The following is a 26,082-nucleotide window of genomic DNA, read 5'->3' as shown; positions in this document are numbered from 1 at the left end:
AAGAAAATCAAGACCCAGAGAAGAGCAGACCCTCCCCAAAGGTCAGAATGCTAGAGGCCCAGAGCATAACCCCATCCTGGACTTTAGAGTATCGGTCAGACTATATGTACTTTCTGAGAAACACAGTGCATCCACCAGTTTGTCATGAAGGAGCAAAGTTGACACTCCCCATACCTAAGGATCCCAAACAAGAGACTAACTTGGAAGGGACACCAGGTTCACATGACAATGCCAGTTATAAAGAGGAGATGGAAAGACAGCAAAGGCATTTTGCAGTTCAAAAATATTTGAAGACCTTTAGTCTCTAAAAAGTCACGGGCTAGGAGCCTGTTTTGAATTCCACATCCCCCTTTCCCAGACTCTTCATACTGATTGTATATTTATGTAAACAGTCCCAGCTTTTAAGCCAATGGAATGCTAGAAATTTTATATGGGTAGGATTATGAAAAAAAACGTATTATTTTAGCCTTCATTTATTTTCTTCATGTAGTTATATACCAGGTATTTCATATTGTTTGGGCGAAGAGCCAGAAGTGATCATTTTCAACACCAGAAAATTAAATGTGTTCCAAAATATGCTTCTTCTTTCAAAAATTGATGAATCAGCACATTAAGCAGCAATAAATGATGTGTGGGGATATTTAAGGCAGTGAAGCCCTTCGGGATGAGCAGATCAGCAAAATGCAACACCAGAAGAACAGGTTAGGGTACCATAAATATGGCTGCTGTGCATTTCACCTCTCCTGACGACTATAGCAAGGTTGTAGAATTCATGTACCTATCTTTAGAATTGTCAGAGAAGGTATTTACTGAAAAATAAGTATTTTGCAAGGAGGGAGTTTGTAAAGAGATCGTCTCTCAAAGACAAGAACTGTTTAGTAGGATTAAAATCATTCAGTGGGGGATAGGCGAAATCTTCCATGACTGCCATTTTCGTTAACCCTGGGGAAGGAAAACCACCGTTCCCCTAATTCCATTTCCAAATGGAAAATGCATCCCACCACTTGGAAGCCACCATTTTTGCAAAGCTCTTATGCCATCAGAAATATATTCCTGGTATCTAAAAGGTGCATCAGAAAAATGTCAGAAAAGCCACTGCAATGTGGACCTTGGAATTCTAGTCTAAACAGTCACCTGGCTTTGGCTCCATGGTAAAGAAAGACTCGGTTGCTTGCATAACCTCCCTAAACCTGTTTCCTCATTTGTAAAATAGGGGATAATATTACTTTCCATCCAGGTTGTAGGGATCTGATGCGATAAATTATGCATAAAGCCTGACCTGTAGACTAGTTTCATAGGGCTTTCCAGCCATATCACTCTAATCATCTACTCGTTGGAAGCCTTTACGGTTTATTTCAGTGGTAGACATGCAGGGGAACAATGCAATTAAAGCACCTCTCGTACCCTAAAATATGTAAATTGTTTCCTACGGTACCATTTCCTGGAGTAGTTTCTCTTCCCACCCCTGGCGCATTGCTGACCCCCCCTGGCAGTCACACCACCCACGGAATGGTTCAAACACTCTCCCGGTCTACTTTGAGCAACTGTGAGCCCTTCTGTCTGCACAATTATTTTTATATGCCATACATATTTAATTAGGAGAGCAAGAAAACTACTCCAGGGTTGAGGAATAGTGATGTGTGTGTGCTTCTCCTCGGGGGCTCGTGTGTGGACCAGGTTGGTTGGCATGTCTTGCTGATGGGACCAGAGAGGTGGCCTCAGTCCACATGTAAGCACACCCATGGCTTCATTTCTGGCCCCGGATCCTAACTCAGCGTAACTGTGGGACACGGTCCCCTGGGGGTGCCGAGCGGCCCTCTGTCTGCCTGTCACTAGTCTTACCATCTCCAGGCTAGCATCATTTGTTCGTTAGAACAACGCATAGCTTCTAACGGCCTACAAGATGCCAAGCCCATGCGAGGTGCTGGGCTGAATCAAGTCATCATGATCCCTGCCCTCATGGGGCCTATATCCTAGTTTGAGAGGGAGACAACAGATAAGCAGACAAGTAAATATAAATTCTAAAAAGAACCATGTGAGAAATAATAGAGTGCAGTGACTAGGAGTAGAGGAAGGAACTACTTAAAGAGGGTGGCCATGGGGGCGACTGGGTGGCTCAGTCGTTAAGCGTCTGCCTTCAGCTCAGGTCATGATCCCAGGGTCCTGGGATCGAGCCCCGCGTCAGGCTCCCTGCTCAGCGGGAAAGCCTGCTTCTCCCTCTCCCACTCCCCCTGCTTGTGTTCCCTCTCTCGCTATGTCTCTCTCTCTGTCAAATACATAAATAAAATCTTAAAAAAAATAAAAATAAAAATAAATAAATAAAAGTCTAAAAAAAGAAAAAGAGGGTGGCCATGAAAGGCCCCTCTGATGGGGCAGCATCCGAGCTCAGACCTGAGTGGGGAGAAGGAGCCAGCCCTTTGAAGCGTGTAAACACTCTAAGTTTCAGTGACCTACAGTGGGCCCCTCATGCTGGGTGCTGTGGCTACGAGAACGTGGCCTCTGCTCAGCCTGTGCCCGTGGTGATAGGACCAAGAGACACGTTACTGTCCTCTCTGTGGGTCCTTGCTGATATCGAGAAGCTTTGCCCAGCACAAGGAGGAAGCGCATCCTGCCCAGTGGCCGCTTGCTCCCCATCCAGCGACCACCCCACCCAGTCCCCAAGGGGATTTCGCAGACACAGGTGGTATGAATTTAGGCTTATTCAAGAACCACGCGTCTTTGAAAAAGCATTGAAAGCGGTAAAGCTCAGCTTTGTGACTTTGGAAGACAAAATTCATTCTTTTCCTGTACTTCAAATCCAGATTTTCATGTTTTAGGAAAACGGACCCATACAGACAGAAACACAGTTCAACAAGCTCTGTGATCCATGGGTGAGAAGATGCCTTTGCCAGTCAGACGGTCCTCACACAGCATCCACCTCCCATCGCCTTTTGCACTTTTCTAGAATTCTTTAACAAGAATCTGAACATACTTTCCTCTTGGTTTTTTTTTTTTAAGATTTTATTTATTCATTTGACAGAGAGAGAGAATGAGCACAAGCAGGGGGAGCGGCAGGCAGAGGGAGAGGGAGAAGCAGGCTCCCCGTGAGCAGGGAGCCCGATGTGGGGCTCGATCCCAGGACCCTGAGATCATGACCTGAGCCGAAGGCAGACAGACGCTTCACTGACTGAGCCACCCAGGAGCCCCCCTCCTCTAGTTTTTTTTATTATATCCCCTTGTTTTTGTAGGATGGTTTATATTTTTCAGAAGATTTTCACATCTTTTCTGGTTCTTCATGATAACTCTGTGAATATTAATGAGGCAAAAAGTTAACAGAACTTATGCTTTGGTTTCTTTGCAAAGTATTTCCCCTCCCCAGCCATGAGTATTCTGTGGAATACGGAATATACCTTTCTTTTCATATGGAATGTATCTTATTTCAAATGTTCATTTTAACAGGGGAGGCAATACGACAGAGTGCTGAAAGCATGGGCTTTGTGACAGAAAGGCGTACGCGTTTGTGTGTGTGTGTGTGTGTGTTTAATCAGGGTACTGCCCTCTAGTTAATCTGCCATCCTAAGCCTCAGTTTCCCCCACTCTCACCCTCCACTCACACCCCCGTAAACAGGGATAACAACACCAAACTCACAGAGGGTGTGTGGGCAATAAACCAGGTAATGAGGGAAGCACCAAGTGCAGGGCCTGTGTGAGGGTCCTGTGCCCTCCCTGGGCCGCTCTTTCTCAACATTCAGGAGAGGCTGAGCACAGCAGCTGCGTAAAGAGTAGTACTCACAGAGCCTTGCCTTCCCCGCCAAATCCGTCCTCCTCCTTTCTGCAACACCATTCTCCCAAGCCCAATTTTCTGGAGTCATCCTTAAAAAACCATCCTCTCCTTTACCACCTACATCCGATCCTCGCCATCCCTGCCCTTTCTGCCGCCCAGAGAATTCTCAGATCTGCTCCCTCCTCTCATTGCCATTCATTTATTCATTCAGTGACTGTTTGTTGAGTACCTACTACATGCAGCCACGACTCTGGACTCTGGGAACAGAGTAGTGAACAAGCCTTAATTCCTGGCACTCGTCCTTACTCAAATTATTTCAGTATACTCGCCTACAGACAGTTATCTCCTTACTCCAGTCCATTCTCAGTATTGACATCAAAATTATTGTTATAAGACTGAGCTCCGATCTCATCAATTCTGATCTCATCCTTTTCCTTTCTTTAAAACCTTGAATGGTTTCCCAAAGATCTCAACAGAATAAAAACAGCCCATATTTACTGAGCATGCACTGTGTGCTGGGCATTGTTTTAAGCCCTTTATATGTATTGTCTAATGAAGTTGGAAGACCACATGCCTTTAGAATACACTTAAATCTGGCTGCAGCCTACCTTCACGACTTCCTGCCCGGCCACTCACACATGAATCCTTCCTGGCCAAACATAAATCAGATTTTAAAACCATAAACAGACATGTCATGTTCTTAGGTCCTTGCACGCACACCTCTGCTCTCTTGCATCATCTTTCCTCTGCCTGGAATTCCCTTCCCTTCGTTTTCTACCTGGAAAACTCCAACTCATCCCTGAAAGCCTTTCTCCCACACCAGCAAAACATCTGCAGCTCCCCCAGGCGCAGGGGGTCACGCCTGACCCTGCACTTTAAGAACATTGTGTGTGCCCTCCACAGCCTAGCGTCACTGACACAGTCCACCCCGCGTGTGGATTTCCTGATGAATGACTGCGTACTGCGGGCTGCTGCATGGTGGGGTCCTACACCACGACGGGACTCTCAGAGCAGAACCAGCCGGCAGGGACCTAGAACTGTGGGACTCTAACTGTTCTGTCAAGGGCACAGGCACCAACTTCTAAAAAACAAGCTTTCTTCCTTTCATGTTTTGCACTTTAAGGAGCAAAAGTAGTAGAACTCCGTGCTTGGTTAACTTTGTTCCCTTGTTCCGTGTAAGGTTGGGTCTTGGCTGGGCTGGGTGCTGTGAAATGGAAGTATCGGCTGGCTGGGCAGAGGGAGTTGGAGAGCATCTTTGTTTTTCCTCTAAAATGTTGCCTCTTTGGTGTCCATCAACTCCCATTTTGTGGAAAATAACTTACGAGCCTTCAAAGGAAACCTTCTGCCTAATTTTTTTTTTTTTTTAAGTAGGCTCCATGCCCAGTGTGGAGCCCAATGTGGGGCTCAAACTCATGACCCTGAGATCAAGACCTGAGCTGAAATCAAGAGTCGGACACTTAACCGACTGAGCTACCCAGGTGCCCCTGCCTAAATTTTAATCAGAGATCAAACTGAACACTTGGAAAAGGAGTATTTGCTAAAGGAAGACCAGGCACTTATAATTTCTGATGTTTAATACCCAATTATCCATCTTCCCAAAAATCTCCAATTGTGGGGAATATGACAGTAGATCAGGAAGTATGGCAACAAGAAGCTTTTCTACTTCCTGAGATGTAATTCAGCAAAGACCTAAGCAACAAAGAATGCTTAATGCTGACCTTTTGGAAATTGATTTTTTTTTCCATTTAAGTAAGATAGGGTTCTAAATAGTAAGTATGTCATGGAGTGTCTGTCTGTCTCATTTGGAAGTCCAGTAAATTTTCTGCAGACATGAAGATTTAATCATCAAGTAAACTGAACGATTAGACAAAGCCCATTTGTTCTGTTTTCTTCATGATAATTCAGATTCCCCAGCTTCCTAATAAATTGCTTGGCAGTCCATCCAAATTAACCAGAGATATACATCTACTTGACCTTGCATATAGACAAGATATTAGCCATGAGGCCATTGTAAGGAATAAATTCAAATTCTAACTTTAAACACTCTCGAATTTAAGCCTTTTTACATTGAGATGAATAGTTTATAAAACCTTTTCTCCCTACAAAAATCCTCATAAAGGAGTGCAGTGTTACTATTTTAAAATTAAGCCTGTCTTTTTCAGCTTCTACATGACTAGAGCTTTTGCAAATAGCCATGTAAATGATTACAAAATAGAAAAAAAAAAGCGTTTGAAAAGTTGCATTTTATTAAATTCCTAGCTAGATGCAAATTTTTTTCCCCTCTCAAATTCACAATTTAAATTATTCAGTTTTTGGTTTGCCCAAATGCAGTCTTTTTTTAGGAAACAAAAAATAAGCCTTACTTATGTAAGATGCAAGTGCTTCATAAAACCACCATGTTAATAATACTTGTTTTTTAAATGTTGTGTTTGGAAAGGTAGCATCTTTTTTTCTCCCAGCCTCCTTAATTAGCATTTCTCATACGTGACATTTTCCTAAGAGACACTGCAGTTAAGGAGCTAAGGATCCTGCAATGATTTTTACCTCTGCTCAGAGTTTCCCTCAGGGAGCCTTCAACATGTTCTGTCCATGTTCATGAGATATAAATACCATTCTTTATGAATCTTGGTAAGAGAAGAGATTAAACCTAAATAAAAACAAGAAATACTGGGGAAAGGAAGCCACTTTCATCTCAAAGAATTAAAATACGAGATTTCAACAGTTGAGGCATTTTGCCTGAAATAATGTTGGTAAATTCCTTTAAAAGTTGAGATTAGAAGACTTCTGTGGCAATCATTTTTCATATATTGGAAGTGAACTTTGGCGTTTAAATTCTTCATCAAAAATCCCAACTTACTTGAATCCTGTAAAGACTGAACCAAGGATTTCGATAGGAAGATTTAATTTAAGCTTGGGTGGGAAAAAAATGATGTAATCAATAGGTATGATAATAACATTGTGGCATTTTCATCATTAATTATGCATTTTATGGATGTCAAATATCTACTATGTGAATAACATTAATTAATTAATGACATGCTCTATAATCTCATCATTCTAGGGCAGTGTAAGAATAAATTACCAGTTTTTCATCATATATAGTTTTTGTGTCCAGCTTAATGTTACAATTATCTTGAAGGAAAAAATGAGTAATTCCTCACTGCATGAATGACATTATATGTAGGTAATGAGTTCAGTGACAATTGTATATTAAACTCTATTTTCTACCAAATACTAAATCACTGTTTATTACTTGATTTTCACTGGAGGCTTGTAAATTGTAATGAATTATATTGGTAAGTGGGGATATTACTTTTCTATTTGATAGTTCAACATCTATTTTTTAGAAAGCATTGTTGTTCTTTTTTGCTTTTTTGTCTTGAGCTCATAAATTTAATCAACAAGCTTACAAGCCTTACCCAAAATAAATATACTGTGCTTCATTTTTTATATAGTATACCAAGTAGGTATTTTTTCTTGGAGCATAACTAATTTGATATTGTCATTCAAAGGTCTGTGACTATTATTTGTTTTGAGATTTCTCTGTCTGGGTCTGGTTTGGTTTAGTTTTTGAGCCACCTTCTAATATACTACATGCTAGGAATACAAAGAGAATAAGGCTTATTTCTGCCTTCAAGAAGAAAGATTTTGGCCTCAAGGAAACATGTAAACACCTAGCTATACTCAGTACGATCGGTGACAGGGATGGATGACAGGGGTGTTGGTAGAAGTTTCATCTTTCACAAAAGGAATATTTGAACTTGGTCTTGAAATATTGAAAGATGTGTAGATATCAAGGATAGAGAGGAGGTGACATTCAAAAAGAAGGTGCAGCTCGTATGCCTTAAAAACCTGAAGGAAGTGCCCCAGTGTATCACAGATTAAGTGCCCTAATCCCCAAACACTCCTCCATCCCCGGAAATACCACTTGTTTACATGTCTTTATAAGACAGGTTACAGCAGAGGTTCTCCGCTCATCCATGGCGCAGTCAACCTGAGCGCTCACTGGCGAGGGCCATCCCTCGCCTGACAGTCAGGGAGGACAGGACCGGCACCGGCAGAAGCTAATGACTCCATCGTTTTAATGACCCTACTCTCCAGCTTTGTCAATCATGGCGACCCAGAGAAAATTGAAAGGAGTTCACCACCCCACAAAGGATTATTTTTTACAGTAAGCCTCCATTCACTAGAGCCTTTAGACAGCTGATGTTGTCAGCCCTTGCTTTCAGTGTGAAGAAACAATGACAAACAATGGCTCCTAAGTACTTATTAAAAAGAGCAAAACCTTCCGGGGTGTTGCTGCGGCCAGTGTGCATTTCTCGTCATCCATCTTCTGTGGCAGCACTGTGGCCCAGTGACAAGTGGTCTTCACAGAATATGACTCAGACATCATGCAGTATTCCAAATATCCAGGAAAAATTGAAGGACAGTCAGCAAACCACACTTAGGCAAGGGAGGAAAAAAATGTGTTTGTGTATGTATTAGGTATATATAGATTCTATATATATATTATGCCTAATATATATATATATATTATATTCAATATTTAGAATTATTCCTAAATATTTTTATATACTATATATATTAGGTGTGTATAGTACATGCATATACTATATACACACACACATAATATATTTAAGAAGAGTATGTATTGTATATTATATAAAATTTGGAATTCCAAGTATTATATAATGAATATAAAACATAGTATCTGTGTGTGCGTGTGTGTGTATATTTAAGAATTCCAATTCCAACTTAATCATAAGTTACACTAATTTAAAAAATTAAATTATGTGAAAATTTTGTATATTCTATGTGTGTATCATTATACTAAGGTTACTTAACACACCATCTCATTATGTAAAGGTAATTGAGGTTTTATCATGTAAATATGCAACATTGAACCACTAATGCAGCCCTTGAAAATTACCTTAATTAAAAAAAAAAAAATGTTTTCGTTATCTGGGAATCATTACTGGCTGAGGGAGGTTTCAGATTGCCCTCAAATTTCCCACTACCTTTTCCTGACCAGGGCTTCCTCTTCTGGCATTAAGGGTTTGGGAACAATAGTGAAAGTGAAAGGAATGGAAGAAAAAGTGATAGAATCATTCCTGTGGTAGTTATATTAATGAATAAACTTGAAAAGACTTAGCTGAACTGCAGGGCTCATACATATATAATAAATAAAATACCAGTCATGCCCTCAACCTTACAGTTAAATGAGTATCTGGGAAAAGATCAACAACTTGTGGGCCAAGCACCGTGCTAGGTACTTCTATTAAAATGGCCTCACTTGGGCCTTATGGCAACACTGAAAGTGAATATAAGGAGCATTTTGGAAGTCAGAACTGGACTGAGATCCTGGCTTTGTCACCTACTTTGGCAAGTTCCTAAAATTCCTTAGCCTCAGTTTATTCATTTCTAAAATGAATAGTTATCAACCTTGTAAGACTGAAATGATAAGGTAAATCGGCTGATCTGCATTCTCTGTGTGTTCTCAGACCCTCAGTCTTGTGTTTTCTACCAAACCTCCTCTTGTGTTCAACTGAGAACTCAGATATTTCTTTGCACTGTGAAAAAGTGATCTCCTTCCCCATCTTGAAACGTGCACAGTTGACTTCTTTTGGAATCTTAGTGAAGAACATTACATTTGTCCCTGTCGAATTGCATCTTTTTGGTGTCAGCGTGGCCTTTCAGCCTATTGAGGGAATTTTGAATTTTGCATTGGCCTATTGCCGTATTAAATATCCTTCAAAGCTTTATGGCATTGAGAAATCTGATAAACGTTCCTCTTATGTCTACTTTGATGCCATTAATAAAAATACTGAATAGAGCAGAATCTGGAGGCAGAGACCTGTAGCATCCAATCAGTGGTCCCCCCACAGACTGTGACAGAGTCATTCATCATGTCTCTTGGGTACAGACGTACAACCAGCTGTGAATCCAGTTAATTTTTCTCTCATAGAGCCCACCATCTTATAGATAATGAAAGACGTCATCAAGTGCTTTATCGAAACCAAAGCCACTAGATCTGTGGCATTCTCCTGGCCTGTCACCCTCATCCTAATAACCCTGTCAAAAAGGGGAAATTAATATAGTGTGACAAAACCTTGTTTTTAATGAGACCACTGAAGTTTGGAAAGAAGAGCGGCTGATGGCACAGGGGTTGTTCCCAGAGGAAAGACACCTGGCCAGTTGCTGAGAGCTTCTGGCTGTGGCGTTGCACGGATGAACGGACCAAGTCCAGGGAGAGGGCTCGGCCCTTCTGCTTCAGAAACCAGACTTAATCAAACACCAAAGTTATCATTTATTGAGATTCATTTTATGCCAGGCACTGTGCTAAATGCTTTCCAGGTATCTCATTTAATTCCTATATTAAGAGGTAACTACTACTTTTAACATTATTTTGATGAGTTAGGTGAAGCTGAAGAAGTTCAACAGTTGACCCAAAGTTATAGATAGTAAGTGCCGGAATCAAGGCTCACACGCGTGTCACTTTGACACCAAGCTCCGCCCTTAATCGCTGTGCCCTCTTGAGCAGATCCTTGTGCCTCGGTGGTGGTGATTTAATTGACGAGAGAACAGCGTATGGACAAGGTTTCTGATCTATTCACCTATGGTGGGAAGAAGTCTCTCATTATTGTCGGAGGCTCCCCACCACCCACCTTCAACACTTCCTTTCCTGGTATCTGGGCATCGAGAAACCTGATGACGTGATTGTGCTTCCCAGTGTCCGTGGTATTGGAGGAAAGGGAGCTCTTTACCAGGCCTGATGGAACAGCCTCCACCCAGTGGCAGAGAATACCTCTTCTGTAATCAAGGAGCTTCCGTCTCCAGATTCAAGCCCCCTCTCCCAACAGTGCTGCCGAGGCCGGGCTTTCTGGGTATCTTTTATCCATTGTTTCACTGTTTGGATCTGCCCTCCACGCTTGCTTCCGTGCCCACCCTACTCTGACACACACCTTCTTTGTTTAGCCGGGTGTCAGTATCAAAGATTAAACGATCGTCACATTGCCAGCGTATTCCATTGGCTCTTCCCGGGCCAGGAAGCCATTCTGTCTCCATTCACGCTGTGGGTGTGATTAATTTAGTGCTTAGAATGCAGCCCTGTTCCCGAGTGCTTGAGGGAATCTCATTATCACCACCTGTTAGCCCCACAGAATCTATTGGGGCTCCTAGTGATCACTACCTTCTCTTCAGACATGCACAAACTATTGCGGGAGCCATTTAGAAAGCATAAGCATTCTTACCCCAAAAATTCTTACCCTGTCTGACTAGGAGAATTAAGACAGTTAAAGGATACATATGGTAAGTCGTAAGTCCTGGTGCACTATACACCTGTAACAAAGAGTATCCTACTCGCCCAGTAGCCTAGAGGTAAACAGCCCAAGCACCCAGAGCAAAGCTGCCCTTTTGGTCACATTTCCTTTGAAATACACTGGACACCCTGCAGTTTATCGGTTGCCCACACTTTAGCTGGTTACTGGTACCTTCCAGGAGGACAGTGGTTTCTGTCTGACACAATCTGAATTACAGCCTTCAGGAATGGCCTGATTTATATACTATGCCTACTGATACTGAGTGCCTTCTCCCAGAGTTTTTCAGTTTTTTTTAAGATTTAAAAAATTTTTTTATTTATTTGAGAGAGAGTGAGCACGGGCAAGGGGGAGCAGCAGAGGGAGAGGTAGAAGCAGGCTCCGCGCTGAGCAGGGAGCCCGACTCAGGGCTTGATCCCAGGATCCTGGGATCATGACCTGAGCCAAAGGCAGACGCTTAACCAACCGAGCCACCCAGGCGTCCCACGTTTTTCATTTTTTTTAACAGCTTTATTGCAATATAATTACAGATCATAAAAGTCACCCATTTTAAGTATACAGTTCAGTGAGATTTAGTAAATTTGTACAATTGCCCAACCATCAATGCAATCCAGTTTTAGCATACCTTCATCACCCTAGAAGTTTCCTTCATGGCCACTGCAGTCATCCCCACTCCCGTTCCTATCCTAGGCAACCACTGATCTGCTTTCTCTAGAAACATTATATAAATGGACTCATACCACATGTATGGCCTCTTGCACCTAGCATACTGTCTTTGAGGTTCACCCATGCTGTGGCATTATCTTTCGTCTTTTCCTTTATGTTATTGAGTAGTATTCCATTGCATGAGTATATAGATTTTACTTATCTGTTTGCCAGTTGATGGGACATTTGGATTGTTTCCAGTTTTTAACTATTGATGAATAATGCTGTTTAAAAATTCATTTACAAATCTTTGTGTGTACATGTGTTTTCCTTTCGCTCGGGTTGCTACCTAGGCGTGGACTTACTGGGTCCTATGGTAAGAAACTGGGTCATAATGTGAGATACTGGCAGTTGTCCAAAAAGTAGATGTGCCACTTTACATCTCTGCTAGCAAGACGGGGGTTCCAGTTTCTCCACATCCTCACCATCACTTGGTGTTGTCAGTTTTTTGTTTTTTGGTTTTTTTAATTTTAGCCATTCTAGTGGGTATACAGTGATTCCCAGTTTTATTGCTACGGGATTCTCCAGGAGATGAGGAAGCAGATGGAGGTGAAGGTAACAATGGAAGTAAGGGATTATTAAAAATCTGTCCCTCAGTATCATCCTGCTTTCTCATCTTGAGCCTGTCCTCGGGACCCACAACATCTACTTTCCCTAGAAATACTTTATTAAACCCCTAACATTCTTCTTTCCTCCACACATGGGCTGAAATAAGGTGAACACCTGATTCTAAAGTACAGTAGTAGCAAGCCAGGCTAAGTAAAATCCATGGATGCACTTTTTAAACCTTCATTTTAGCTAGTTTTAGGTAGATTTTTTTACCTCCTCCCACACCAAATTCTTTTATCAGAACTACTGACAAGAAACAGAATTGACTGGCTTGAATTCATTGCATCTTTCACTATTCTACCCACTGATGGAGGGTGTTATGTCATTAAAGTAGCTACACAGCAGTTCGAAGGAGGCAGCAAAAGAGCAGAAAAGAAGACCATTTATAATCCAAAAAATGAATAACCTTCACTTACCTAGGATTGTCTCTTGAGGTGCAATTTGTCAAAACTTCTTTTTACAAATATGTATAGTCATGTATTTTACATATTTAGTTTAACGTATAATATGCAGGCATCTGTTAATAATGAATTTTGTTAAATATAATATCATTACAATACTGAGACCATGGGTCATACAATATTATAGATGATAAGTTTTATGATCTCAAAAATGGAACGAAAATCAGTTGAAAAATACCCTCAATAGCCATAAATTTCCCTCATAGTTAACAAAGTATAAGCCAGACTGTGGCCTCTCTACTTCTTAAGATGCAGAGCATTTTTATGTATTAATAATACTGCAAAGAGATTTGCAGTTTTCAAATGCTTTTAGCTCATGATCACATCTCCAAGAATAACTTCAGATGTGGGATATAGCACATATTTCCCATTTTCTTTTGCAACGAATTTTTCCCTCAGTAATCCCAACGATTGGGTTATTGAGCAATGCAAACCAAATTTCTCCTATGAAAACCTAATTTGCAGCAAGCTGTACTTAAAAGTAACTTACAGGGAAATTAGTTAGGAACTGATTGGTTGGTTGGTTTGTTTGTTTTTTTAATCTTCTGGAGCAATGTTTATGTGAAAATATAATCAGAAAATTAGTACCTTCATCAAGAGGTAATTCAGAGAGCTTTACAAATAAACCTAAGATTCTCATTGATTACAAAAGAAGGCTTTCTACCTCCAGAACCCTTAAATGCTCAGAGGCAATTATACCATTAAGGTCTCTCTTTCCATGCAAAGATTATCTCATTTCCTCATAATTAGCATTTCCTGTTTGTTGAGACAGACTGTATTCGGAAAACATACGTTTCCCCCGCCCCCCCTTCACTCTCTCTGTCCTTTGCGCTCTCTGGGGCTCTATAACTTGGAACCTCTTTTCCTCCCCATAGGTTGGCACAGTCGTATTTTGATGACATCTATTATACAAACTGCTATGTGCTGATTATTTAGTAGCAGTTGCTATGAAAAGTATTAGCAGAAGGACAAGAAAATCTGGAAAACCTAGTCAGAGGGATTTTTTTTTTTTTTTTTATGAAGTGTTAGAGGTAAAGCGAAGGAGTTCCAGATGGTAGGAAGTAAGTCAGATTTCCATTACTCGTGGCAAGACTGTGTAAAGGAATTAGGTGCTAAAGCTCAGAAAGAATAGAAAATGAGAGTAGAAAGGAAAAAGCAATAGGACACGGATATTCTCTTCTTTTCCTCTTTGTCTTTCAGAGATGGCTCCCCTACTTCATTGTCTATGGCAAAAGGGATCAGATTTGAGATTTTAGGGACACCCCGCTAAGAGGTACTTGTGTGCTAGGTGCTCTGAGGGACTCCAGGATCCAGTGATGCCGTATCTGACTTTGAACGGTTAAGACACAGACATGTAAAAAGGGCTAGCAGCACAAGCCAGGATATACCCAGTGTCAGCAGCCCGCACATACTAGAGCAAATCAGAGAGAGAGGTTGCAGTAATCCAAGGGGAGCAAGGAAAGCTTCAGGTGGATCTTGACTTCATCCTTGCAAGATTCTAATGAAAAGGAGAGCATGATATTCATAACTGTATTCATAGAATATGCGGAAGTGTTATATTTAAGCCAAAGAAATGTACATGGCACAGCTGGGGACCTGGAGGAGATGTGGCTGGAATTAAAGAAATTTTAGATTAACAAGAGAGAGGGCTGGGGAAGTGAAAGGCATGGTTCTTGATCTAAAATAAAACCAACCAAAAGATATATCTATAATAACACACTTAAATAACAAAGATAATACTAAAAATTCTGCTGATAGGTTTATTCAAGAATAGGGTAAAAAAAAAGTTTTGTTTCTGTTATACTTAAAGGAGAAATCATGCCTTGGGTCAGTGGTTTATGATTTCTGAAACTTCCTAGTCATTCCCATTCAATCCACAGAAATCCCTTTTAGTCTTGGCATGCTGTATAGACACATATTATTTAGATAGATGGATGGATGATAGATATGTAGGTAGATGGATGAAGGAAGGGATGGAAGGATGGATGGGTACATGGATACATACACATACAGATAACAGACAGGAAGATATACACACCCATTTTTAAAATATTTTTTCCATGTACCAGATTGAGAGCCCTAGAGGACTGAATATTTTTTCTTCTTTGTGGCTCACAAATTGTGTAACATGGTCGTTATATGTGAAAGACATCCAATAAATGCTTGTTGCATAAGATTATTATTGTCCCTTTAATCTCACTCAACTTTAATATCAACTCAAAGATGTTAAAGATCACCTAGCTGGAAGAAGAATCAAGGGAAGAGCAAAATGTCATGATGTTCTGCTTCGGAGCTCCTTCTATCCACCATATTATAGCAGACATGGATTATCACAGCCCAAGAAATAGGTGAGAAAATGTCACAGTCAAAAATCAAATGCAAGTTCAAACGAGGATTTCTGGTATTGTGGGAGTTGAAAATGGATGACACACAGGCACTTTTGCTTCGATGCTTTCAGGTGGAAAGTGTTTAGAAATTTTTACCGGGGAAGGTGGGGGGGTGGGAACTTTTCACATTTAATTGCAATTTTAGTTCTGCAGATGAGAACAAAGCAGGTAAACTTCCGCCTCAACTTCCATTCCGGGCATTGACGAACACCAGAATTCCTCGCAACACTTGCAGTTTTGTTAGGAGAGGCCGCTCTGAAGCCAGATGCGCGCTCTGGTCTTGCTTAGTTGGAAAACATCTAGAAAAGGAAAAGGGGAATTATCTACCCTGTTAAAAGAGAAGGAGGGTTCCAAATGTAGGATAAAGCTGTTTCGCCCTAAATACCATTTCAACAAAAAAATAATCCCCCTCTAAATAAAAAACTAGAAATAAAAAGGAGGCAGTCCTCTGGCGGTGCTAAGACGAGTCGCTCGTGTGCTCCAAGTTGCTGCATGTGTAATCCCCGGAGCATGCAGCTACATGTGTTAGTTCATGTCTGTCAGTGAAATCTGAACTCCAAACTATAACAAATGCAAAATGTGACACCGAGGAACATTATGTGGATTTGTGATTTTCCCTGGAGGACTTGGTCCAGCCGGCAATAAATGGATTGAAATTTCGTGCGGAACGTGGAGACAGACCGTCACTACATGACTTTTCTTCGTGACTCATGCGCATTGTCGCCGTTTTCTTCGGTGTTTTTTATATTGTGCCTATGCAAACATGGCAATGAAAATGGAAATGGTAGGATGATAGTTTGTTTGTTTTTTTTTTTTTAGTACGTGGAATGTTTGCTATCCAGAAAAGAAGCACAATCTAAATTTCCAACAAGGAGAATGGTTAATAAATTATGCCATGCTTCTCTAAAGCAATAACCTGGTAATATGGAGTTACTTAAAATGTCTACTGAGAGTTGGATATGCAGGAAAGTTTTTTAGCATTAATATTGAGTGACAAAATGAAGGTGAAAATGGTACTTACGTTATGGCCATAAAATATAATCATGGGGACAAAATAAAAAGGAAGTATATCTATATGTTCATAGCCTATGGAGAACTTGTTCCCTTATTCAGTTTTCTGTATTTTCTGTCTTTACAGTGGGAAAGCAGTATTTTAATTATAATCAGAACATTGTTTAATTTTTTTATGAGACTTTTAAAAAAAATTTATTGTTATGTTAATCACCATACATTACATCATTAGTTTTTGATGTAGTGTTCCATGATTCATTGTTTGTGCATAACACCCATGCAGAACGTGCCCTCTTTAATACCCATCACCAGGCTAACCCATCCTCTCACCCCCCTCCCCTCTAAAACCCTCAGTTTGTTTTTCAGAGTCCATCGTCTCTCATGGTTCGTCTCCCCCTCCGATTTCCCCCCCTTCATTCTTCCCCTCCTGCTATCTTCTTTTTTTTTTTTCTTTCTTAACATATATTGCATTATTTGTTTCAGAGGTACAGGTCTGTGATTCAACAGTCTTGCACAATTCACAGCGCTCACCATAACACATACCCTCCCCAGTGTCTATCACCCAGCCATCCCATCCCTCCCACACCAGCCCCCAGAACATTGTTTAATTTTTAAAAGCAGAGAAAGAAAAAACATGTTTCATTTACATCACGTTAAATTCACATCCAATTTATATCGTATTAAATTTAAAAAGAAGAAAAGAGAAGTGTCAGTGTGCTGACTCTCACAGGCGCTGTGACATAGATTCTGATGTGAGCCTGTTCAGTGTGAGGGTAAAGTCATGCTGTTGTCTAGCAGAATTCCTACAGCTAGACCCAGAAACGTAAAAGATGTAACATTACAGCGTTGTCACTGCGCACAGTTATTCTATTGCCAGGATTTGTGACGGGGTTTCTGAAGATGTCCTGTGTAATTGATGATACCGGAGAAAGCTCCTAGAGGCGGCTACTACTCTGATGAATGGATGCCAATATGAGGCAGGCCCGTGTTGGTTCAACAATACTCCTTGCCGTTGGCCCACATTTCTCATGATAGTTGTAATAAAAACCATTAAGAAAACATGCAGTCACTTTTATTCCTTATCTGTTAGAATTCAGCAGCTGGAGCCACATTCTTAGGCTCGTGTGTATGATAATTTTTTCTTAGTTAATGGTTTGACTGTGTAGTCATTCATGTCCGGTTTCTCTGAGTTTCCTCTGTGTATTGCCAAATAATCCATGGCAGAAACTCAGTATTGGTTTTTGAATTGAACTGAATTGGCTCAATACCTTAGAATAACTAAATCCCCGCTATATTACCAGTACTTTACCCCATTGTCCCCATTGGGTTCCTTTGACAAGCAATTCACTTACACCCGAACAGTAATGAAAACCATACAGAAATCTTCTCTACCACAGTAATCATTGCTCTGGCTTTTTGAAAACCAAAGGTTGGCAAACTGACTGGTCATCAATTACGGTGCCTGGGATGATAGGATTCCATTACTACCCTGTCTGCTTACAACGATGATCGGATATTAAGTTGTTCTCATGCAAGGCAAACCCAATTGCCTTGGGACTTGACTTTTCCATAATGACTATCTTTGGAATAGTCTCTCTGTTATTGTCTTGCCAATCAGATCTCTTATTGTCAACTTGGGAGATTTGTAGTCAAATGTCACCCTCCCTAGCACTCTAATCTTAGCCAACTTGGATCGAATCTTGGGTTGATGAAGACTTCCTGTCCTTTGTCTGTATCTGCACTTCACAAGGAATTCTGTAAGGTACCCACCTGAGCTCTTTTGGCCTAGAGCTTTAACATTTCTATGAGCCTAGTCCAGAACTGAAACTATATTATTTTAATGGTTTCAGATGATCAAAACCCTATATAAATGCTTTTAACATGATAATTCAAAATTTAAAAAAAGGCACCATTTTAAGAAGCTTCATAACATGTGACCAATAGTGTAGCTAAGGCCAAATGGTGTAGAGGCTGATGGCAAGAAGAGCGTGGTGAGTGGTAAAGAGCAGGTTAAGAATCAGGGGCACATCCCAGCCATCCTCCCGTTAGCTGTGTGATCTCAGTGTTTCTGTCTCAGGTTGTATCTCTAGACTAAGAATGATAATATTATTGGAAGGAGTAAATGAGATATTTGCACATACGTAATGCACTTGGCACAGTTTCTAGCACAACTAGAACATAGCAAATGTTCAGTAAATGGTAATCATCGCTATCTTCAGTAATATGGGATCATTTCTAATAAATAAGGAGTTACGCAAATGTTTTTGACAGGAATCATCACTGTGTTAATTTGTTCATTCTGTGTATCTGTCTGTTTACCTGATGTAGTTTTGAATGTAGGTGAGGTCTGGAGCCGAAGGCCAAGAAAGAATTCATGAGACGTGTTTGGTGCAAAAAGGTGGTTTTATTAAAGCACAGAGCATGGGGACAGGACCCATGGGCAGGAAAAACTGCCCTGGGGTCATGAGGAGCGGCCCCCTAGATACTTTCAAGTTGGGAGGGGGTTAGGGATGGTGTAAGCCTCCCAGGTATTTTGGAAACAAGGTTTCCAGGATCCTGAGGGGGCTAGCAATTGTTGGGAAAGGTCATTTATTATTGTTTAGCAAACCCTCAGTCATGAGACCCTTCAGATGTCTATCGGTGGGTCATATGCTTGGAGGATGATTGCCAAGACGTATCTGGGGGGTAGAGATAAAGGAAGTTTCCAAAGGAATATGTTAGACTTATAGGATCCTGGGGGTGGGCTAAGATTGCCTTTTGCCCTTAGCAAAGTATTAACATCGAGGCAGCTGAGTCCCTAGAGGAAGGTCACTCTGCCTGTTCCGAGGACTTGTCAGTGGGCTGTAGGTAGTAAGGAAATGTAATAATTTTTCTTTTTGTTTTCATACCCTCTTCCAGGTAGTTCTGTGAAAGAGGAAGCAGTGGAGCTCCAGTGTAGAGGAGTGCCTCAGTTTACCTCCTAGTGGGGATTAAATAGTATGCATGGGAGAATAGCATACATTCTTTTAGATTAGGTCCTAGTATTAAACTAATAGCTAGAAACCAGACCCATTCCTACCAGTACGTGTCACTTCAGTGGGAGTTTTTCCAAGGTTAGCCAAATCTCTGCCTGCAAAACACCAGCAGACTTGTGTGACGTGATTAACTTTCTGAAAATCACCAAGTCCCTGTCTTCGTGGGTCAGGATTTCTGTGCATCCTTAGAGTCCAGCCCACCGTGCAGGTCGCATCTCCTCTGTGCCAGGCCCTGTGCTGGTTATTCTCACAGTTTCACTCATCTTCCCAACAACGCTGGGATTCCCAACAGCATTAACTTCCTCACTTTACAGGTGCGAAAACTGAGATCAGAAGAGTCAGGTCACATGCCCCAAATGGAGTTGTTGGAGAGTAATTATTGGAGAAGCAGCAGCGGGGGGGGGGGGTTACTCCAGCTCCTTCTTACCACAGTTATTTGTTATTTAGTGTCAGTTATTTGTCAGAATAATTTTGAATGGCCTTATTAGTATAAAAACATTTCTTAGCAGGACCCAGGGGCCCAAGGTAGCAGCATGAGCATCAGGGCCAATTAGCTACTGGGAGTAAGACAGTGGGGATTTTACGTGAGGAATTTATATTTGATAGAAGCCTTTTGGCAAAGTAATTGAGAATACGAATAAAAGGGAATGAGAAAATGTAGTGTTTTTTAGAATTGCAAATACATTTGAAAAGGTTAATGTTGTGTTTTTCTGAAATGGAGGAATTCTTCGATCTTGAGTTTTTTTTTAAAAAAAATAAACAATGCAAAAATATCAGGGCATCTCTCTGGATTGTCTAAACAGTGTGATGGGCACTGCAAGTCATCGGCACTGCGACCACACTTACTTTAGCATATTTATAAATCATCTGAGGAGTATATGGTGAAGTTCCAGATTTGTGAAAACCACTAAACTCCAGGTAGTGAAATACCAAGCCAGCTAATATAAATGCAGAAAGACAACACAGGGTTATGCAAGTAGGCCAAATTCTGGACAGCAGATGGGCTTCTACATGGACAACTGTAGGGCAAGGAATTTAGGGAGAAGTAATACAAACCATCCTTCCAAGATTAAAGGGCTTTGAACTTCAGCTATAACGAAGTCAGTGTATATTTTTGTCCCTAGTTATGCCTACTGCAGCTAAAAGGCCAGCCAGAAATCAGGAGTGCTTAGAAAGGGACATTTAAAGGGGGCCATTAAAAGCAAAAAATAGTATCTGGCTCAAATGTGAAGCCATGGATCACTTATACCTGGAATGTTGTGAGTCTTTTGTTTCACAAGCCTTAAGCAGCTCTGACAGGGCAGGAGAAGGTGCAGAGATGGACTCAGATGATCTGTGGGGAAGAGGAGCTGTTTTATGGAGGCCAACTGCAAAGATCAGGAGGAAGGTTCACAAAATCATAGGGATATGGCACATGTGGACGCTCACCTTGATTAACAGTTGCCATCCCCATCATCGGTAGACATGGGTCAGAGAGTAGATATGGAAGGAATAGAGCATACTGCTGGTTTAAAATCTGAATCAGTTTAGGCAGAAAGGCCAATACGCTAACTGACAAATAGGCACATAAAAATTCAAGGTAGCATGGGATGAATGCCAAAGAAATGCCTACCTCTCCCCTTTAAAACTCGAGAAGAGAGATTTTTTTTTTTTTTAGATCACTTACACTAGGGGTAGTATACTTTAGGAACTAGTAACCCAAATAGTCCCAGTTCTGTCCTAAAACTACAGATTGGCAGAGAAGAGGTAAATGCATTTCTTACGAATGGATTTATAATACCCTGTTTTAAAAAGTCAGTAATATTTGGAGATGTGCCCACACTTTGCAGTTTACCTTGGAATAAAACAAGTTTTGGAATCTGGCAAACCTGTTTCGAATCCCAAAGCCACCGTGTACTGACCCTTAGATAGGTTACTTAACCACTCTGAACTTTAGTCTCCTCTTCTGGAAAGCAAGAAGAACCCCTTCCTGAGAAGGATTTTGGGATGGTGAAAGGGGTAGCATTTGTAAAGCTCCAGGAGGGGATGGGGACTGAGGCTGTCTGCAAGTCTTGGTTCCCTTTGTCATCTCTTCCACAGTGTGCCCTTTGTAGCACCATCAGACTCTGGGGCGCCTCTGAGTCTTCCCCCAGGTGGGCAGTGCTTGATTCTCACCCTACTCTGCAACTTTCATCGACATTAACATTCATTGTGTCATATTCATTGAGCCCCTATTATTTCAAGCATTGCTTCAGGCATTTGGGAAATCATACTGATAAAGATAGACCAGGGCCCTGCTTGCAGGAAGTTTACCTGGGGGAGATGGGGTACACACACACACACACACTCTGAACCTCTAAACAAAGTCATTTCAGAGAATGATAAAAAGAGGATCATAGGGTAGAGTGGGACAGGGGTTGAGGACATGGTTCTTTTAATGAGAGGAGGGAAAAGGCTTTTGTGAGGAGACAACACTTGAGCTCCAGAGAGATGAGAAGGTGTCATCTGAAAATCTTGAGATGAGCATTCCAGGTAGTTGGACAAAAGGGATAGATGTCCCAAGGTAAGAATGAGTACGGAATGTTCAAGGAGCCGAGAAAACCAGTGTGAGGCAGAGGGCAACCAGCCCTATTGGGCTTTGGAGCCAGGTCAGGACTCAGATTTTATTTTAAGAGCAATAGAGGGGCACCTGGCTGGCTCAGTCAGTTAAGCATCTGCCTTCAGCTCAGGTCATGATCCCGGGGTCCTGGGATCGAGTCTCCTGCATCAGGCTCCCTGCTCAGCGGGAAGCCTGCTTCTCCCTCTCCCTCTGTGAGCTCTCTCTCTCTCTCTCCCTTAAATAAATAAATAAAATCTTTTAAAAAAAATAAGAGCAATAGAAAGCTATTGGAGAGTTTTCCGCTGGTAAGGGAAAAGACTTGATTTACCCTTTAGAAAGCGCTGTGGTTGCTGAGTGGAGAACTGGACTCTAGGGCAGCTCGAGCGAAAGGAGCAGTGTCTCTGCTCTCGTTTCCTGCCCCCAGGCCATTGCCACCCTGGCCTCTGCTCATGCCGTTCCCATCTTTCCAGACCCGAGGGCCCACTCTGACTTCACACCGCACCTCTCAGGGGGCAGAGGTAACAGCGCACAGCCCTTCACTCTTTCCTCTTTTAAGACATGTAAAATATTTTTTCTCAAACGAAATATTTAACCCAAATATATGTCGTTTCAGGTTTTAAAAATCAATTTGATTGGCCACAGGAAACGTATTTTGGCATCTCTGGGAGACAGGCTGCACGACGATCCACCCCAGAAGCCCCCTCGGTCCATCACCCTCAGGGTAAGTGCCCAGCTTGTTCGTTTTGTTCTCCACTCTTATCCTCAAAAATTATCTTGTGCAATAAAATAAAATGACCGAAGCAACGGATCGGGAAGTTCAGGCTGTTTTCCATGTAGCTTACCTTATTTGTATAAAAAACAATCTCACTTTTGATTGTATTTTGTAAGATGAGATTTCTTTTTTCTCAATTGGTTAAATATCTATTTTTGAGATTTTTAGATGTACGTCTGACAAACCACCACCTTTAAAGAACCGCTCCCTCTCCTCCCTTCCCACACTCCCATCTGCACCAAGTGAGAGGAAATGAGTTTTCTGTCAAACTCCTCAAACCCACAGAAAAGAAATCAATCGAGGAAGGAAGGATCAATTTAAAGTTAATCTTAGGGTCTCCTGGTTTTCAGGCAGTACAAGCTTGTCAGCTTTAGCCACTTCAAAAATTAAGAATAAAGAATCTAGAGAACTTTAAGAAACTATTTCAGCTACGTTTCAGGATTATGGGGCAGAAAAACTAGAGAGAGAAACCACAGAAGGGAGAGAAAACTAAAGTGGAAGGAGAAGGAAGGCAGGAAGGGAAGAGGAGAGAGAACAAGAAAACGAGAGCTGATCGCCAGCAAGATAGCTGAGGGAAGGGGCCGCCAGTAGGCATGGGTGTTCTGTGAGGCCTATTGGAACTTTTCAAAAACTCTGGATCTCCATGGCCGCTTGGAGAGTTCCAACTCTGTTCTCTTCAGTTAGTCCTGCACTTGCTTCTGATCCTTTTTCTGCACGTGTCAGCAAAGGTGGGGATAGCAAACAGTGCACAGGGGCCCGGCACTTAGGCGGAAGCCCCAGCCATGAAATGCCGTAGAAAGCCTCATCAGTGAGCTCCAGCAAACAGCCTACCGGCTACCGCCAGCACAGCGGAGGGCCGGGCAGGAGAGGGGCTGTTAAGATTTTGAGTCTGATTCCGTTTTTAAAGAAGAAGAAGATGCACAAGGATGTCAGGGAATGCAGGGGATGTGGCTGGAGGAGGGAACCAGGAGGAACATATTGGGCGAATTGGGACACACTGGGACATTTGGAGACTAGTTGGGGGCTTTGGGAGCAATGAAAGTAGAAATAGGACCTATTTTTCTTCCTAGTAAGGGAAGCCTCAAATAAGTTAGGAGGGAAATAAGGCTAGAAAGGGATTATTGTCTCACCTTCATTTCGCTACACGAAAGGAGGGAAAGATGTAGGTGCTATCAGTGCAAACATCCTAAAATGCCTCTTTAAACAAGCAACTCCTCCTACTTATGCTGCTCTCTTTCCTTCCCCTCCTGAACCTCTCCCTCTGTTTCCCTGGAAGAGATTTAGGAGAACAACAAACAGATCAAAGACAGAGGTTTCCCCAGAAAGAGTGCAGGATCTTAATCTGTCAAAGGAGGCCCAGAACATCTGGGGGAGAAGTGGCCTGGAGACCCAGCACAATCCAACCCTCCTCTGACTTGCAGACACTGGAGCCCAGCCTTCTGCCGCCCCTTGTCTTCCTTCTGACCAGTTTCCCTCAGCTTGAGTCATCTTTGCCGTTGACACGCATCCTCTGTCATTATATGCATTGCTCTGCAGTCCGCGTGTGACATGCTGTGTCTCCATGCTGTGTCCTCTTCCCTGCCCCATTGCCACACCACCTTTTGATGGAGAATCAAGACCCATTAGGTCCCACCGGGGCTCTCTGTTCATGTGTCTATCACAGTGAGGACACTCTGTCCACATGAAAACGTACTTCCTTCCTGCGTCCACACATGGCGGTAACATCAGGGGCGCCCGACCTATGTTCTGTCTCGCTCCCAAACTCCTCCGTAGCACTGGGTGCGAGAAAACAGAGCCTGATTGAGTATCCTTGAAGCTTTTGACCTGAAATACTTAGGGGGAAAAGTGTTGCCTAGATCACGCCATCAATAAAATGGCGGAACGTCATCCATTCCTTGGCAGTTGATTCAGAAATGACTCCCCCAGCCCCGCAATTTGTCTTGTCAGTATTTCACAATTGTGAAAGCAAAGGTTAGCCACAAGAACATGGTATTTATTTCATGATGTATTTCCATTCAGGATCCCAGTGGTAATCACACTCCTCCTCAGTTGTCTCCATCACTTAGCCAAAGCACTTACACCACTGGTGGCTCCCTAGACGTTCCTCACATTATCATGCAGGGCGATGCAAGGAGGAGAAGAAATGAAAACTACTTTGATGATATTCCCCGATCAAAACTGGAGAGGCAGATGGCCCAGGTAAGGTGTTAAAAGCCTCTGTGATGTTTTTGCCTTTCCCCCATATCAAGTAATGCGTTCTGATATTGAACCCTAGCTCACAGTGAGCGGATGCCTGTTGTCCACCCAACTGGGATTTTACCATTTTACGCTCTGGCTTTCATTCCCTACTCAACTTGAACCAGACCGAAACAGACCTTCCCGGGAATGGAATGTATACACAGATCCTTTTTATCCATTCTTACGGGAGAAATTGTCTGATCTCGTTGCACCCAGAAAGTCTTTGGGCCAAAGGGAGTCATACCACGTACGAATCGACTCAAAATGAAAATGAAAAATAAAAGTCTGGGTTATAAAATGTAAATCGGTTAGATGACAGAGCAGAAGTCGGAGGGAAATATTAGTGCCTCGTGATGTTGTTAACTTCCTTCCGAGTTAACATACTTGTACAGAACTGCGTCGTCTCGTATTGTCACCTTGAGGAGTTGAAGGTGATGATGCTGCCTGACACAAAGAACTGAAAAAAGAAACCTTTCCTGTTCAGAGCTTTCCACGGTTTTGGTAGAGATGTCCTTGTCTAGCCTGCCCTCAGACTGCTGCTCAGAAACCTGAGTCAGCCATGACCAAACGGCCGAGCTGTTCCTAACATCCATTCAGAGGGACAGCTGGCTCTAGAGTTTCTCTGAGAATCCAAGATTTGGATTTGTTCACAACGACTGGCAGAATCAACTCTTTCATCCTCCTCCTAGGTTCAGACTGGTGTGTGAAGAGGCTTCTCTCTGCCTCCCACACCTAAGATGAGAATCTTAAGGTGAAAATTCAACTGTAATTGCTTTGCTTTGCTTGTTAAATATTTTTCTGAACTGTTTGGTGAGATTCTGTTTTGAAAAGCCTTTGGTAAACATTCTATGCTGCCACTCATGAAAGAAAAATGTGAAGAGAATGTTCTGGAAACCATGGATATTCTGCCTGCAAATGCCCTGGAGAGAGAGGGTCTGGTATGCTGCAACTCCTTTCAGCTCTCTCAGTATTGAATTGTTCTCTGGGTTCTTTGAGCAGGGAATGGCAATGTTAGGGTTACAGACGATCTTTTATTGAAGAGAGATGAAAATGTACGAGATACAAGAAATGAATAATTTTCCCTTTCTCTCCTGTTAAGTATTAGCTTTTAACCCTTATTTCTGTTTTCACTGATGTTCTTTAAAGAGTCTGAAAGCTTTTTCCCCAAGCTGTTCAGATATTTCCTGCTCCTTGTTAGTATTTGTCGATCACATATCTGGTTAAATTT

The 26,082-nt window shown here is 41.9% G+C and overlaps 1 protein-coding gene across 9 annotated transcripts in view; it reads left to right on the top strand.

The window, feature by feature from the left end:
• The window catches only part of ANKS1B (ankyrin repeat and sterile alpha motif domain containing 1B), a 1,091,613-nt gene that overhangs the window by 987,072 nt on the left and 78,459 nt on the right, over nucleotides 1-26,082 (top strand). For 7 of the 9 annotated variants that reach the window (XM_078076455.1, XM_078076454.1, XM_078076453.1 and 4 more), the window contains 2 exons: nucleotides 22,458-22,565; nucleotides 24,636-24,815. In XM_078076455.1, coding sequence (XP_077932581.1) covers nucleotides 22,458-22,565; nucleotides 24,636-24,815 — 288 coding nt within the window. The remainder of the gene's footprint in view (nucleotides 1-22,457; nucleotides 22,566-24,635; nucleotides 24,816-26,082) is intronic. The other 2 variants (XM_078076459.1, XM_078076458.1) reach the window with 1 other exon arrangement.

The sequence above is a fragment of the Halichoerus grypus genome, chromosome 6, assembly GCF_964656455.1.
Source record: "Halichoerus grypus chromosome 6, mHalGry1.hap1.1, whole genome shotgun sequence".
NCBI lineage: Eukaryota > Metazoa > Chordata > Mammalia > Carnivora > Phocidae > Halichoerus > Halichoerus grypus.
The sequence above is the reverse complement of the archived record's forward strand: the minus strand, read 5'-3'. Positions and strand labels throughout refer to the sequence as shown.